General features: G+C 48.1%; 1 protein-coding gene across 5 annotated transcripts in view; it reads left to right on the top strand.

Annotated features, from left to right (window-relative positions):
- The window catches only part of MTCH2 (mitochondrial carrier 2), a 274,703-nt gene that overhangs the window by 190,577 nt on the left and 66,674 nt on the right, over nt 1-17,452 (top strand). For 4 of the 5 annotated variants that reach the window (XM_086959750.1, XM_086959748.1, XM_086959749.1 and 1 more), the window contains one exon: nt 9,602-9,669. In XM_086959750.1, the coding sequence (XP_086815876.1) occupies nt 9,602-9,669 (68 nt within the window). Of the gene's footprint in view, nt 1-9,601; nt 10,592-11,480; nt 13,281-17,452 lie in introns of those variants that run through there. The other variant, XR_015309194.1, reaches the window with a different exon arrangement.

Here is a 17,452-nt window from a genome sequence, read left to right as displayed (position 1 = left end):
CAACATCTATCCCCGTTTAGGGTACCCGCAATTAAGGCTTTCATGGAAGGCCTCAAAAGAGTTATTCCACCAAGACTACCACCTTCTCCAGTCTGGAACTCAACATAGTACTCACCAGACTAATGGGACCACCTTTTGAACCTATGCATAGGTGTTAAATGCAATTTCTTACATGGAAAGTGGCTTTCCTTATAGCCATTACCTCCCTCGGGAGAGTGAGTGAGTTACAGGCATTAACAATACAAGCAACACTTCTACAGTTAAACCAGAATGAAGTGGTTCTTAGAACAAACCCAAAGTTCTTGCCTAAAGTAATTTCAGCATTCCACATCAATTAGCCAGTGGAACTACCAGTCTTTTTTCCAAAGCCACAGACGGTAGCAGAAAGGGCCCTACATACACTAGATGTCAAAAGGGCAATATTATATTACATAGAAAGAACACACTTTCAGAAAAACCAAACAACTATTTGTAGCGTTTTCCCCAACACATAAAGGCAACCCTATATCTAAAGCAGGTATTGCCAGATGGATTGTAAAATGTATTCAGATATGTTACATAAAGGCAAAAAGAAAACTAACTGTTCCCCCTAGAGCTCATTCTACACGCAAACTAGGGGCATCTATGGCATTCTTAGGGAACATTCCCCTAGATGAAATATTCCAAGCAGCAACTTGGTCTACACAGCATACCTTCACAAAACACTACTGTGTTGACGTGCAGGCAACACAACAAGCAAGGGTGGGCCAGGCTGTATTAAAAGCTTTATTTCAAACTGTTGCAACAGACACTGGTGACCACCGCTAGTGAGGTAACTGCTGTGTAATCTATTCATAATGTACCATCTGCAGCCCATATGCCTCGAACAGCATATGCTACTTACCAGTATGCATCTGTTCTTGGCATAGAGAGCTGCAGAGTGGTACATGTCCTCCCTGCCTCCCCGGAAACCTGTCTGTTCCAACATTATCTTATTTAGATACACTTACATGGGCATCTTTCTGTATTCTATCATACTACACCATTGAACCCTACTATGGCAAAACAATCTAAGGATGGAGCCGATGCACATGCGCACTATCGCCCAAGGGAGGAGTCACCAGCCTCGTGACTACAAAAGACTTCTCCAAGAGAAAAACCAGTGCAATCATCCGAGCCCAACACCAGATGGCGATCTATTCATAATGTAGCCCTCTGCAGCCCTCTATGCCAAGAACAGATGCATACTGGTAAGTAGCATATTCCTTCTGATTCCCCACCTTCCGGTTCGGCACCGAAACAGTTAGTCAAGCCTGTCGGTACTGGACTAAGTCGACCGAAATCCTCTTCAGATCCGAAACCTTCCAGCTCAAATCCAGTTCAGAGCTGAAATCCTCCATGCCAAAAAGGAAGCATGTTTCGGAACCAAAATCTTCCGCTTCTAAAAGCAAGTCCCTGATGATCAGCTCTCCGCCTCCCTCTGCAGCTCCGCACCCACTGATCCAGATGACGACTCAACCACTGCCACCAGTAACCTACACAAATGTATCACCAACTGCGCCAGCCTCATCGCCTCCCCACTTCAAGAAAACCTTTAACCCCCATGCCAAGTAAGCCTGCTGGTTCTGCACTGAACTTTCAAGAATGTAGACAAATCTGCAGACGCCTCGAAAAGCAATGGACAGCAGGACCACCGACATCCCACCCTCTCTGGACCTCTGCGACACTCTGTGCCTTCCATCTAAAAATCAAGACCTTATACGACAACTTCAACAGCAGCCCGCATGTAGAACCCACAGCCACCACCTCCTACAACGCACAGCCGATACTTGACAGCTGGACCACCCTCAGCATTGAAGACACCCTGAAGACTATCAAGTCAACCCACTCCATGGCCCCCATAGACCCCTGCCCCCACCACATCTACCACAGAGCTGCAGACCTAATTGCCCGCTCTTCAGCAAATCAACCACTCCTTCGAGACTGCCTCCTTCCCCGACGACTGGAAACAAGCAAAGATCAACCCCCTCCTGAAAAAATTCTTGGTGGACCCATCCGACGTCAAGAACTACAGACCGATCTCTTTACTCCCGTACCAGGCAAAAGTAATGGAAAAAGCCATCAACAGTCAACTCACCTCCTTCATAGAAGAAAACCACATCCTAGACTCCTCCCAGTCAGGCTTAAGGGAGGAACCACAGCATTGAAACCACCCTTCGCGCTGCAACAGACGACATCCGCTCACTCCTCGACAGAGGAGACTGGCGCTCGTCCTCCTGGACATCTCCACAGTCTTCGACTCTGGCTCTCATCATACCCTAGGCCACAGACTACACAATGTGGGTATCCAAAAGAGGGCCTTCGACTCGATCTGCTCCTTCCTCTCCAGCAGAATGCAGAGGGTCAGAATTCTCCCCCCCCCCCCCCCCCCCCACACCCCCACCCCCTTTTCCTCTCGGGACCCACACCGACCACCTGCAGAGTCCCCTCAAGGATCCTCCATCAGCCTGACCCTGTTCAACGTCTACATAGCACCACTCGCATCCATCACACGGACTTCACATCGTATCATACGCCGACGACACCAAACTCATCCTGTCCCTATCCAACGAACCCAACATCTCCCAAGAAGGAATGGAAGCAGTAGCCAGGTGAAAGAACAGCTGCCTACAACACAGAAAAAAAAATGAAGTACTCATCATGTGCCCACACCTTGATGCCTGGAGTGGCACCTGTTGACCGCCCCGCCCTCGGGAACCCACCATCCCCCACAGACGCAACCACTGAATCATCCTGGACTCCAAACTCAAAATGGACCGCCAAATTAATGCGGTCACCTCCTCCTGCTACCACTCCCTCCGCCTCCTCAGAACAACCTTCAACTGGATTCCCCTTGAACATAGGAAAACAGTCACCCACGTCCTCATCAGCAGACTGGTCTACGGCAACGCACTCTACGCTGAGGCCAACAAGGACCTCACCCCAAAACTCCAACATCCAAAATGCTGCAGCCAGACCTCAACCTACCAAGCCACCAACACCTAAGGACACTATACTGGGTCCCTGTCGAGAAGAGAATCCCCTTCAAGCTCCTCACCCATAAAGCCCTCCACAACACCTGACCAGCCTACATGAACCACTGCCTCTCGTTCCATACACCCCAAAGATCCCCTGGCTCGGCCCAGCTCTCTTGCGACGGCACCCTGCGTCAAAAAGACAAGAACGGGAGGATGCTTCTCTTTCCTCGCAGCCAAGGCATGTTACCCCCTCCTTCTCCACCTCCTACACACCTTCCCTCACTAAGTTCCTGAAGGGACTCCAGACCTGGCTATTTGCTGATGCACCGTAACATCCTGGAGACACTTGTACCCCCCTGCCCCCTCCCCGCACCGTGCTCTTTATGAACCCCTGATTGATTGATTAAATTCCATCCTGGCATCGAAACCTTCGGTGCCGAAATCAAGACAGCAGCTTTGAACCTTCTGACTCTAACTTGGACATCGTTCATCCCAAACTAGACCCCAAACAAAAGAAAGGACATATTCATGCTAAATTTCCAGTTAAACTCGGCTTCCTTCTGAGGGCTCTCACTATAATATTCCTTAAATCCTTTTGGTGCTCTTTTTACAGAGGAGGGTCAAAAACCACATCCTTGGACCCAAATGCTTCCTCTTATAAAACCAATACCCAATTGTCTCCCTGTAGAGGTTTCTATAGAGGGGGGGGGTATAGAGGAAACCATTCCAAAGGTAGAGGTAAGGGGCCCCCTGTAACACCCCTTCCCCCAACAAGCTGTGATTTGCCCACACTTCCCCGTGATTACTTAACACCTATCAGGGTAAGACTTCAACAGTTTCGCCCCATTTGGCAATCCATAACCACCAACAAATGGGCGATCAACATTATCCGTCATGGTTATTGCGCGGAGCTTCCCACCAATCCTACAAACATCCCACCTCGCACTTGCAAACTGTCGTCAGACCACTTACATTTACTCAAACAAGAGGTGCAATCCCTCTTACAGGACAGAGCCCTAGAACCAGTTCTGTTACACTACCAAGGTTCAGATATTTATTCACTATATTTCCTAATTCCCAAAAAGGCCAGCTCCTTAAGACCCATTCTGGATCTCAGAGTGTGAAACCAGTACATACTCTCTGAACATTTTCATGTGGCAACACTTCAACAGGAGCTTCCACTTCTAAAGCAAGGCGATATTATGTCCACACTGGACCTAAGACACATATTTTTGCATTCCCATACATCCAGCTCATTGACCATTCCTCAGATTTGTGATAGCAGGCAAACACTAGCAGTTCAAAGTACTCTCATGTGGAGTGTTCATCAAATGTCTAGTAGTAGTAGTAGCTCATCTTGGAAGACAGCAGATCCACGTCGTCCTGTACCTAGACGACTCTCTCGTCAAAGCCGGCACACACCAAAAGTGTCTACCACACACTGTGGTCACGCTGGACTTACTCTCCCGGTTGGGCTTCACAGTAAACGCATCAAAGTCTCAACTGCAGACTTCACAGACACAAGCTTATCTGGGAGCCACTCGACACTCAAAAGGCTCTAGCCTCTCCCAATGAAGCCAGAATTTGCAATATTCAAGCTGTTACTTCAGTTTCAGGCCAACCAAAAATTACCAGCCAGAACCTTCATGCAATTGCAAGGGATGATGGCGTCATGCATAGCAATAGTGCCTCGTAAGACTACGCATGCGTCCCCTACAAGAATGCTCAGCACGTCAGTGGAATCAATCCCAGGGTCAATTGACCGGTCTAGTGTTGGTGGACAGCTGGACCAATCGCTCTCTGCAGTGGTGGAATCCGCACAATTGATCAAAAGGGTGACCCTTCATCGACCCTGTTCCACAGATTGTGCTAACAGCAGATGCAGCGCTGTCATGTTGGGGTACCCATCTCCAAGGTTATATGATTCAGGGTCTCCGACACCAAGCACATCTACACATCAACTATCTAAGGGCTTCTAGCAGTATTTGTAGCGCTCAAAGCTTTTCAATCTCACTTCAAAGGCAAAGTTGTCTTCGTCTGCATGGAAAACATGATAGCTATGTACTATATACAAAAACCGGTGGGGTGGCAGGGGGACACTCTCCAACTGTCACGTCTCTCGCAGACCATTTGGAGCTGGGCAATCCATCACGGGATTCATCTCCTGTCGGAACACCTTCCGTAGGCGAACAATTAGATTGCCGACCTCCTCAGCAGGAGACAGCAAATACACGAGTGAGGATTCACCCCTAAGTTCTCCTTCCATATTTTCAAGAATGCCCAAACTTCGCCTCCAGGTCCCCACACCCTCTCCAAAGGCAATGCCCAGGGGGTGAATTGGTGAGGGATATTTACCTACGCTTTTCCGCCTCTCCCACGCCTTCCATTTCGGAAGCTTAGGCAAACATCACTCACACTGACACTGATTCTAGTGCCCCCACATGGGCTCGTCGGCCTTGGTTTACCACACTCTTAGAACGCTCAGTGGTTCCACATCAAAAGCTGCATCTCAACCCTAGCCTTCTCACATAGATCCATGGAGAAATCAGGCACCCAAAAGCGGCTTAATCTAGCGATTTGGCTCCGGAAGTCATAAAGTTTGGATATTTAAATCTGCCACCAGACTGTATGCATATCTTAAAAGAAACAAGAAAGCCAACCTCCAGAGCGTTTTAACAGCAAAATGGAAACATTTTGTTATCTTTTGTGATAACAAAATTAAGCCATTAGATTCTTCCGTTCAAAACATTGTTACCTTCTGCATCTGCAATGTTCTAGTCTAGCTTAAACGTCTATTAGATTGCACCTTGCAGCAGTCGCTGCATATTTGCAAAACAGACAACATGTATCCTTGTTTATAGTTCCTGTGATTAAAGCCTTTATGGAAGGTTTACAAAGAGTAATTCCACCCAGAATACCTCCTGCACCGGTTTTGGATCTTAACATTGTACTTACAAGACTCGTGGGCCAACCTTTGAGCCTTTACACAAATGTCTTTTGCGGTTCCTTTCATGGAAGGTTGCCTCTTCATTAAAATCCCTTAATTAAGGAGAGTTGTTGAGCTACAGGCATTAAGTTTAGAAGGACCCTTCTTTCAGCTTCATAATGATTAGGTAGTTCTTCGCACCAATACTAAATTTCTCCATAAAGTTGTTTCTGCTTTTCACGTTAACCAATCAGGTGAGTTACCTGTGTTCTTCCCTCAACCGTGTTATGTAACACAGAGAGCTCTTCACACACTGGATGTCCGAAGAAGTGTTATTGTATCATATTGATAACTTTTTGTTGCATTTGCTCCACCTTACAAAGGCAATCTTATCTCTAAATCAGGCATTTCCAGATGAATTGTTAAATGCATTTGAACCCGCTATGTAAAAGCTAAATGAACTTCATACCACCTAGAGCGCATTCGCATTCCTCTGGCAAAATAGGGGCATCTGTGGCCTTTATAGGTAACATTCCTATAGCTGACCTATGTAAAGCATCAACATGTTCTACACCACACACATTTACCAAACACTAGTGTGTGGATGTACTAGCACATCGACAATCCAATGTAGGTCAGGCAGTGCTAAAGACGCTTTTTCAGACAACTGCAACATCTGCTGGTTAGCCACCGCTTTGAGAAAATACTGCTATATAGTATCTACAGCACGCATGCCTCAAACGGATTATGTTACTTACCCAGTTAGCATTTGTTCTTGGCACGTAGAACTATATATTCACATGCGCCCACCCTCCTCCTGGACACCTTTAGTTGTTGCAGTTCTCATTGTTTACATTATCTACGCATGGACATCTCTGTACTACACTCACTCCATTCTCACCCTCTTGCGGGAAAACAATCTAACAATGGAGTTGATGCCCATGTGCATTATCGCCGAAAGGAGAAGTCACCTTACCTTGTGACTGAAAAGACGACTTTGAAGAAAAACAACTTGCAAACATCCTGACTCAACACTAGATGGCAGGAGTATGCAAAGCATGTGAATCTACAGATCTACACGCCAAGAACAGAGGCATACTGGGTAAGTAACATAATCCTTAAATTTGTACAAATACAGATTGGTGTGGCTGATGTCTGTGAACAGGCAGCATTCGCTTACAATGATTCTAATGTGGGGGTACTATGTCGAATATTTAAAACTGGCGCAGCATCAGTAAAGAAAAAGGACAGTTATACAAGATGAAGTTCAGTTACGAAATGGATTTCATGATGTTAATTGTAATTTTTAGTGCGGGTGGGATGGCCCGCAAGTTTGTTTTCATTACAAACTTTTCAGTAAATTCCATTTGAGAATGACCTGTTCAAATACTGTATCTAACAATTATAGTTTAACGATGGGAGACAGTCCTCAACACCACTTACCCTGTGTCCCCTCACACCCTTTCATCGTTTGTTGCCCGATCGTTGATTCACAAACCATATACTGCCCACTTGCGCGCCTTTTCCTTTCTGGTGAATTTGAATTGCAGCAGCTCTCTGCTGTCATTGAAGTGGGGGTTGGTCTAGTAGTGTTCTGGAGCATGGTAGTCTGTTGGCACACATTGCTTCAGGTTTTTGCATTTCCCTCTTCTATAGGACCGGCTTCTTGTTTTTAAATTCTCAAATTGAGATCTCTATGGGAAATGCAGGGACTCTGGTGAAAGGCCCTCTGCCCCCCCGCTCTGATCCTTAGCTGGCTTGGTTTTGAATATGTTAAGAACAGACTGGTAGGAATGTCTGTCTTGGGGCATGAGGTATCAACCCAGATTGCTGTTTTTATGTTGCAGTGCTTTACTGGGATGGGATAAGTTTTGGCTTTTCCAGAAATAACCACCCTGTCATGTGGTCACCTTTCCTAAATCGCTTTAGTCTGCCATTGGCGCCGGGAAACCCTTGTTGGTTAGCTGCGCGCCATACAAATGTAATAAATAAATAAATGAGTTTGGCATGGTGCCTGTAGGTGAAGGGGAGGGTGTTTATGTTTATGGGATTTGTAGAGTGCGTGACTACCCTTGGGCATCTCAGCGCTAAGGCAGCAGTATAGCAAAAGGAGACTAGTCCCGTGGAAAGAGCCAGGTCTTCAGTTTTTTTCTAAACTGAGTTTCATCTTGAATAGATTAGATGTTAGGATCTAGACTGTTCCAGAGTATAGGTATCAAATGGGAAAAAGACCTCCTCCCTTCCCCCCCCCCCTTTCCTTCCCCCCATCTGGCTCTTTTGATTACAGTACTCTTCATGAGAAATTTTGAGCTGGACCGGAGTTGTCGTTGAGGAGTGTAGTGGGTGACCAGGTTTTGAATGAGTGCCGGACCCCTTCCGTGCATAGCACAATGAGCCAGGTTGAGGGATTTGAATTTAATTCTGGCTTGAACAGGGAGCCAGTGTAGTTCCTTCAGTCTGGGTTTAATTGACTGACGTCTGGGTATATTTAATAGTAGCCGTGCTGCAGCGTATTGGACAACTTGAAGACGGTTGACTACATATTTCGGGTAAACCAAAAAGAGGGAGTTGCCTTAGTCCAGCCTTGAGACCACCACGGTCTGGACCACTGTTTTCTTACCACCCTCTGGGAGTAGGGGCATGATCTTCCTAAGCAGACGTAGTGTCCTAAAGCAGGTACAGGATAGCTTTTTAGCCTGTATCTCCATTGTGAGATTTTTATCTAGCCACATGCCAAGATTTATTATGCCCGTTTTGGGTGAGGGAGGTGGTCCCCAGGTGGCAGGCCATGGGATGTCCATGTGGGGATTAGGGTTGTCACCTAGAATCATCAGCTCTATTTTGTCGCCATTTAACTTAAGTTTACAGTCCGCCATCCAAGATCCGATTTTCTCGAGGCAGGGAACAAGCTGTCAGAGGTCAGAATTCAGGGAGTCTGAGATTGAAAAAACTAGTTGTGTATCATCCGCGTATGACACGACGGAGATACCAAATTCTTGAATAATCAGGGCTAGTGGACTGAGGTAAATGTTAAAAAAGGGTAGGGCTAAGGGATGAGCCCTGAGGCACTCCCCAGGGTGCTGTGAAGGGATCAGACTTAAACCCACCCTCCACACATTGGAAGGACCTATCGCTCAGAAAGGAGGCCACCCATTCTTTTGCTGTCCCTTTTATGCCCACCTCTTCCATTCTCTGTATTAACATTGTGTGGTCAACCGTATCGAAAGCGGCGCTAAGATCGAGGAGCACCACAGCGGCCATTTTTCTCTGATCTAAGATGGCTTTAACTTTTTCAGTGACCACTAACAGTGCTGACTCGGTGCTATGCTTGGGTCTGAACCCCATTTGTGTGAGGGTGGGTAGAACTTGAGTGCTTGTAAAGAACTGGTGAGGTTGTGTTAGGATATCATTTTTGGAGTGAGGTCAGGGTTTAGACCTTTTGTTGGGAGGCTTGGAGTATTCAGAATTAGCTGAGGGAGTCTGACCTGGAGGAGCTTTAGTTGCAGAATGTCCCGAGAGGTTTGGGGGTGCAGTCCATGGAGTGTATTGGTAAATGTGAGTTAATGGGGAGGCTGAACATGGCAAACTCTAGATACAGTACTTCCCAGTGATTTGAAGCAGGGAACTTGTGAGGACACACAGTTTGCTTGTATCTAATTAACTTTTCTTTCACTTTCAGTTCTTCGCCAGTATGCTGACCTATCCATTTGTTCTGGTCTCCAACCTCATGGCCGTCAACAACAGTGGGTGCGTAATAAGAGGCACACTATGGGATGGCCTGTCATTGCTGATATTATTTTGTTTAGAGTATTGGTAGCTTTCATTGTGGAGCGGCATGAGCTGGTGTTCTCCGCGCGAAATGTTCCCCATTTTTAACTCTAGAAACGGATTTCTTGTTGGTGGGGTAAGTCCTAGTACATTTATGTACATGTTCCCAGTTTCCTTTATTTTATGCGCCTGAATTGTGCTTTCCCTTTAAGGCAATGTTTCAGACCACTTGCCATGAAAGCGAGGGGGGTGTACGTGCACAGCACTGCCTTCCTCCCTCACAGAGTAGTCCTTCCTGTTCTTGGTCACTGAAAGCACTGCGTGTTTGCCTCCTGATTGAGCACTTTTTTATTGGGGCAACTGAAGCCATTTCCTCACTTTTTCTCCATGGGCCTTGATCAGCTGTGAAGCTGCGCACCCCGGCTTCAGTTAATGCAGGTCCCGCAGACTCATATTTTGTATAAAATGTATTCTTGCCAACACTAATGCCCACGTTTATCCTTTACCAATCCACATTGGGATATCAAAGCTGCTTCCAACTATGGCAAGAAGCAAACAGTTTACAGATATACACCTGGCTCCCGAGTTTGAGACTTTTTTTCATGACCCTTCAGAGTATGAAGTCTTTTCTCCAGCATACAGTTGGTATTTTGATGCAGGTGAAGTCAGTATTTTCTTCCTTGCCTTTCTTTGTGTTGTATTGCATGTTGAATTGCAGCTGCCTAAGTATAGGTTGTACTGTGGGAGGCAAGTGTGTGTTGTACGGTAAACTGGAACCGAAGAGGCCTTTCCCCTACGTATGTGATGTACAGTGCAGACCGAGTCAGAGCCCAGAATCCACAAGGCCTGTCTCGCATTGTAATGAGAAGGGGGTTTCCAAGTAAAACCCCCTATAAGGAGAGTGTCACCTTTGGGTCACAAGAATGGAAGGAGCCAACACTGAAATGGGCGTTTGTAACTACTTTTATTCGAGTTTAACAGAATGGTCACTCCTGGTAAACAGTGCAACAAGGTTCGAGGGTCCTTCCTTGCGGTCCTCAGCTTCGGGTCTTGGGTGAAGGTCCGGGGTTATCACGCCATGTATGGAAAGACAAGGAAAACGAAAAGGCTTTAAGACACTGGTAGCGATTATGTTTCCGGAAAGGGTCAGGGGAGTGAAGGGAACAGCCAGAACCACCACCAGCAATTGCGGATACAGTGTAAAGTGCTCGGAACAAGAGTGCCTGCCCTCACGTGAACAAGTATGAGATAGCTGTGGTGCCAGACCTCCCCTCCCGTCTCTCTACTCGGTTCCACCCTTTTTAACCCGGAAAAGTGAACCCAAACGAGCACGCACCTGGGTAAGCCACGCATCCCCCTTGGCGTGGCTGGGCGATTCGCAGTATCGTTGGCCTCCTGGCGTTTCCTTTGGTGGTTTCGGGTCCTCGTCTGCTTCTGAAGCGGTGCCTTCTCCTCTCGCCGGTTCCGCTCCCGTGAAGGTCTTCCTCGCCTTGGTCTCGACTCCTGTGTCGGATGTCGTGGTCTCTGTTTCTCCGTTCCGGCTTGCGTTCCTCTCCTGGCGTAGCACTGCAGCTTCCCACGAGTCTGCCAACCGAGACGTGGCGTCTTCCGGATCCACCCTCAAATGGTGCGAGGTCGCACCGGATAGGCCTACAAAGTCAGGTGGTCCAGAAGCGAGGCGGTCATCCAGATAGCACGGGCCGTCCTTAAAGGGCCCGTAGTAGTCCGCCTGTAGGGAAGACGGAGAATCAAGCAACTCAGTCTGGGCCGAGCAAGGGTCCCCCTGACAGAGAGTTAGGCAGAATTTCAGCAAAAAAAAATTCCATAGAAATAATGAAGTTCAATGTCTAAGAGATATGAGGTCACCCGTAGACGCAGCTGAAACAATTTAAGTTTGAAAGCTGCAAGGGACGACCAGGACAATGAGTAGTTTGAAGAAGGTGTAAGCAAGCAGAGTCATAAAAAGCTGAGTAAGTTAAATAAAAAAGCTAACCTAAAAAAGAAGCTGGTAATAAATCACTCCACTGAGAAATGTTTTCCTATTTTTGAAGGATGTTTTTCAGCAAAAAAATCTTTACAACAAAGAGCACAGAAGTATCATCTAAGAAGTGCTGACCACGCAAACTCCAAGAATTGTCAGATAGTTTGTGAAAAAGACCCCGAACCATCGGGGGGTTCAGAAGAAATGCCAATGCCATCTGGCAACGTGGTCCTTCTGGAGATAGCTGAGGGTGTTAGGGGACTAGTTAATAGCTTCAAAATTACACCATTGACCCAAGTGGGGTCCAAACTAGATCAGATTTTTAAATCCCTACTAACATCTAAATGTACCATAATTGGGAGACGCTGTTTACCTTAAAGGCAAAAACTTTTAAATCCAAAGTGGAAAAATCAGTTTAGATGTGGATTGTAATCGAGCTCCTAATCTCTGTCACGGTATCCTTGCGGAGGCAGACGTGATGTTTGGAACTGCCAAAATATATGGAACCTGTTGGCAGCCTGTGATGATCTAAAAGGAGTCCCTTCGAGAGATTTACTGAATATAGAATGTAAGTGAACCCACTGACCTCATTTGAAATCACATGTATGATCTCAGGGCTCAGGAGAGTGTCATTTAATTTGGTCAAAGGCCAACAATCTTGCCGACTGGGGCATTTTACGTTAAGATTCAAGCAGACGAAATTACAGTTCATTTTGAGAAATCTTAATAAGGCTTGGAAGTATCCACCTCACCAGCAGTACCTCCAGGGGAACTGCAGGAATTGATTCAGTGCTGAGTAATCATACATCCAATGCTGTGGACAGTTTAAAGATACAAATCACCAAAGGAAGTTAATCTGCTGGAGAAGTCATCTTTCCATTTGGAGCAGTGCACAAGTGCTTAGCCAGCCCGGAAATCCCTTGGATCGGGTCCTTTTAGTGTCCCATCTTCTTCCTCCAGGTATTTGGATCCAAGAGAACTAAAAATATCCTCCTGGAATATAGCCTGTGTTAATAGGCAGCTTAGCACATCGGAGAACTGGCGGGAAAACCAAGTGAGGAAGGCAGGTGTGCCCACCTCTCCAACTCCACCCCTCAGATGGGGGAGGCGAGGTGAAGCACAACTTTCAGTCCCCGCCATCTTGCAGATGGGGGCTCCGCCAACCAGGGAAAGGCTTATGCCCCCCTCAACTGGAGGGTGGCAAAATAGAGGCTGTACCCACCCCAGGGAAGGGACCCAGTGGTCCCAACCCTTTACCTACCTGCAACGCCCCTAAATCCAGTTTTTAGGGGTACCCCTGAACCTTGCTTCCTCTGACAAGAAACTACAAGAAGAAAAGGAGGAATGAACAGATGTGCTGAAGGTAACCAGAGGAGGACTCTCACTGACTTGGCCCCAGCCCTACCGGCCTGGCCCCACCACAAACCTGCAGAAGCAAATTCTCGGTGTGTCCTGCAGCCAGCAACCTCAAGAACCCTGAGGACCTTCCTTCCAAACCAAAGATGTTTTCTCAAGTGAACACTGAATTTGTTCACCAACAGACTCCAGCTCCTGCAAGATCCGTGAGTCTGCACCACTCTGCAACCGACCCGAATTAGAATGGCCCAACACCACAGAGAAGTCTCCCCTGCGATCCTGACCAGAGTTCCGGTGATCCCTAACCTGCCTCAAGCCTCCAGCCGACACCTGCAGCCTTAAACCGGAAGGTCCCCCCAAACGGGACCAGGAGATGGTAAGACGATCCGACCCTAATAGGTACCCCTGCACCCGACGCGCTACGGCCTTTAGTGGCCCAACCGACAGTGCCTAACCAACCCCCAGCATCCCAACTTAACTCTCCAAGTGTTGGTAGCACCCAGAAGACCTTCGTTCCCGAGCCTGCAGTGTGTTTGCAGACCGAAGACTCCCCATTGACAGCTACAGGGCGCCCAATGCCAAAACAACACTCTGCAGCCGGCCACCCCAGTGCCCCTGAGGGTGCTCCTTTTTCTGCTGGCTTGAACCCACATTTGCCCTGAGTTTAAGTCAGGAGCTTTGCTCCCACAACCCTGTGGCCTGCTCGTCAGCAGCCACCAACTGGAGTCCCCTTATGACATTGGGCCTCAGCACTCTGCACCTGGTCGCCATAGTGCTGCTGATGGTGCAACAACTGTGCATCACTGACCCTGGGGGACCCCTAAGTCTACCTCCAGAATACCAACTCCCACAGTCGATAACTTACCCGTGAACCGATAACCCTATTTCCTCCATAGGATAACATTGACTGCTTTTCTGTGAAAAGTTTCCAAGTGTGGAGTTGGAAAAGCTATGAACCCTTTAAAACTGTAACTAAACAACAACAAAAAAACTTTTCCTTACCTGTTTACAGTAAATGTCCCAGTGCAGTATCCAGGTATACTGCACTGTCAGAAAACTAATCTGTAAAGTAATCTACTTGACATTTTACTAAAAAGCCAATACATTGTGTATTTATGCAGTATTTCAAAGCATTGCATTACTAGTAGCTCTACTGTTAGAACTGGCTATTTCCGGTAGGCTAAGGCTGACGCCAAAGCCAGGCAGAAACCACCATTCTAGTCAGGGCAAGGAAGTCACATGCCAAGATAACCCCTGCTGACCCCCTTGGTAGCTTGGCTCAAGCAGTAAGGCTAAACTCTGAGGCAATGTGTAAAGCATTTGCGCCAGCGCACAACAGCAACAACATACTAGGCACACCTCAAAAGAGACTCCACACGAGGTTATTATAAAAATAACTTATGTATTGTAAAACCACATCAGATAAAATCACACAATATACATGGTGCCAACTGGCACGGGCAATATTCACAGGGATTATGTACACAAGACAGGGCCACATGGGCGCCTGTCAGAGTCAGATATAGCACTTCTAGATAAAATGTAGAATGTAAAATCACTTTTAGAATAAAGAATAAATGTAACATAAAATAATAATCAAAGATAACAACCAGTAACCACTGGTAACAGGAACCAGGACCTTACTAGGACCACCTGTACTAAAAAGAACAGCCACCTAAGTATCACACAGCCTTTAGGGTTCTAAGAAAGAACACATTACTCATGATGCACCAACCTACATTCAGAGGAGTAATAAGGGAAAGAAAAGACACATGATGCAATAACACATTCAGAGGTGCATAATAAATCAATAGCGCAAAAACTCACATTAGAAATAACTATTAAAAAGCATAGAATCACATTGCGCATAACTTACATAAGCCACCACTTGTGGCAGTCCCTAGGCCAACTGGCCTTGTGGGGCAAAGATGCCCTGAATCCAAAGTCAGGGTGCGCTGCCATGCAGCGCCAGTTTCAAAAGTACAAAAGCCTAAACGTGGCAGCTGCCCACAAAGTGCTGGGCAGCTGGGATCAAAAAGCTGTGGCAGGGCTCTCAGTAGCCCCTAGAACAAATCTGCGCCACCTGAGCCACACAGGCTCCACAGCAAAACATGCCCCCAAAGCGTTGGAGCTTTCAGGCTCTGGCCACAACAATGGCCCCTCTGAGCCTCAACAGGCTCTAACCCTCACACTCGGTGGCAGGAGGGGGCGGGCACCGGCAATGTGCCCCGACGCCCCCTCTATCTAACGTGGCCCTCCCTGGAGCCAAACCGGCTCTTAAACAAATTAGGGCCCCTCTGAGCCTTTCTGGGCTCACACATGTTGGGACGACCCACTGCCAGCTGGGGCCGCCCTTGAAGCTCTCGTGGCCCCCCACGAACAAGGAGCGCGAGCTCGCGCTTCAGGAGGGGCGGACACCGACAACGTGTCCCGGCGCCCCATCTCTCTTCTGCCCCACTCACCGGTTGCCGGCGAGCGGGGGCTCTCTGCACTGGAGGCTCTCCCTTCATTCGGGGAGCCTCGCGCTGGCCTTCCTCTCTCTCGTCGGGGCTCCCTCGACACCCGGGAGCCCCCAGCAGCGGCCACGCGACTTCTCCTCTTCTCGGGCCCGGCGGTGATCACTCGGCCATTCTGCGGTCCCAAGGACGGGGACCAATCCTGACGCGGCGTTTGGGGCGATCCCCCTGATGAGGTCACAGCTCCTCGCCGGGCCAGCCAATCACGTCGCGACTCCTGCGACAAGCCCCTCGTGACGCGAGGCTGCCAACCAATGGCAGCGCGGCCTCGTTGATGACGCTACGCTCCATGGCCAATCCCGTTGCAGCTCTTCTCACTCTGCCTCCGGTGGCAGCCAACCACAGCGCGGCCCCTTCGTGGCTGCGAGCAGACCCTCGAGGGGGATTTCAGGGCCCGGGCAGCGGCAATCACGGCGTGGGCAACCGAAGAGTAAATGAAGTTAAACTACACGAGGTGGGCACTCGCAATTTAAATAAACATGCGGGCCACATACAGAAGCGCCTCCAGGCGCCAGGGGGAGGGGGGGGGGGCAGGTGGAAGCGCTCTTAAGCGCTATAATCCAAATACAGCGCGTTCCAAGCGCTACAACAATATGAAGCGCTCTTAAGCGCTACAGACAACATCCAGCACTCCCCCAGCGCTACAAGGACCAAGAAGGTTTTAAAAATAAAGCGCTCCCAGGCACTCTCAGCAGCAAAGTCCTCCAGGCACTTCCAGGCTAGAATAAGCCTTGGCAAAAGCAAGCAAAAAGTCCCCAGTAGTCTGCAGCAGGGGGCCACAGGCAAAAGGTCCTCCAGGGAAAGTCCATCAGGTGTCCAGGAGCTGGGCAGGGCCCAGGGATTCCCCTGAGCACCAGCAGCAGCATGCCCCTGGCAGATTCAAGTTAGAAACAAGAACATTTTGGAAGGGGACACAGCCCCTTCTTATACACAGAAAAGTCTTTGAAGTCCTTTGAAGCAGGCAGTGTGAGAACCAGCCAGAACTGGTTACAGGGAAGTCCCTTCAGTATCAGGGACAGAGGTGACAGTCGCCCAGCGGGAGGTGGAGCCAGCTTTGTAGTTAGGCAGGCACAGCCCTTCACTATCAGGTGCCATCTCCTCCCACTTCCCTGGCAGCAGATGCTGCCTTTCATCCATGGGCTGACTTCAGACAACCTCCTGGGCTCTCTAGCCCCTGTCATCCTCAAACCAGACAGTCAATCCACAAGCAGGCCCAGGCACTCTGGGCCAGGCTCACCAGCCAATCACACGCCAGCACCAACTTACACAAATATGCCAACTTTCAAAAGTAGTACTTCTAGACTAGACAGTCATGCCGCATATATCATTTTGCAGCATTCATTCTCACGAGTTCATACATACCAAACTCGCCCCTGCACTCCCCACACATCAGGAACTACCATGGGCATACATATTCCCCATTCATTCCTCTGGGAGGGCAGGTCACTCACCATTCATTCACAGAGAGCTCAAGCACTTTACACTGTACCGCAGTGAAAAAGTGCGCAGAGGTCTAAAATCACCAACACCAGGTTCCATAAACAGGCTAGGAAAAAGCAAAAAGTCTAGGGGTGAACCTGCCCAACGGGCCGGGTCCAACATCTACTGTAATCAAACCAAAGTGCAATTCAAACTGTTTACAATCTTTATTATTACTGCAAAGTATGTATCACTTACCTGTGCCAGGCTTGCTTGGTTCTATGAAATTAAATAACGAAAAATATTTTTAGACCAAACCAATTGGCCTAGAGTTCAGTTCTTGTGTGTGAATTCATTTGCTGATTGAGTGTGTACAACAAATGCTTAACTCTGTCCTCTGATACTGCCTTCCTGCTCTACCACTAATAGGGTGTGAAGTTCTATCTAACTACCTTTGGGGTTCCACTGGACTCTATACACACTACACCTC

This window comes from Lissotriton vulgaris, chromosome 2_2 (genome assembly GCF_964263255.1).
Source record: "Lissotriton vulgaris chromosome 2_2, aLisVul1.2, whole genome shotgun sequence".
In the NCBI taxonomy this organism is placed as follows: domain Eukaryota; kingdom Metazoa; phylum Chordata; class Amphibia; order Caudata; family Salamandridae; genus Lissotriton; species Lissotriton vulgaris.
The sequence above is the reverse complement of the archived record's forward strand: the minus strand, read 5'-3'. Positions and strand labels throughout refer to the sequence as shown.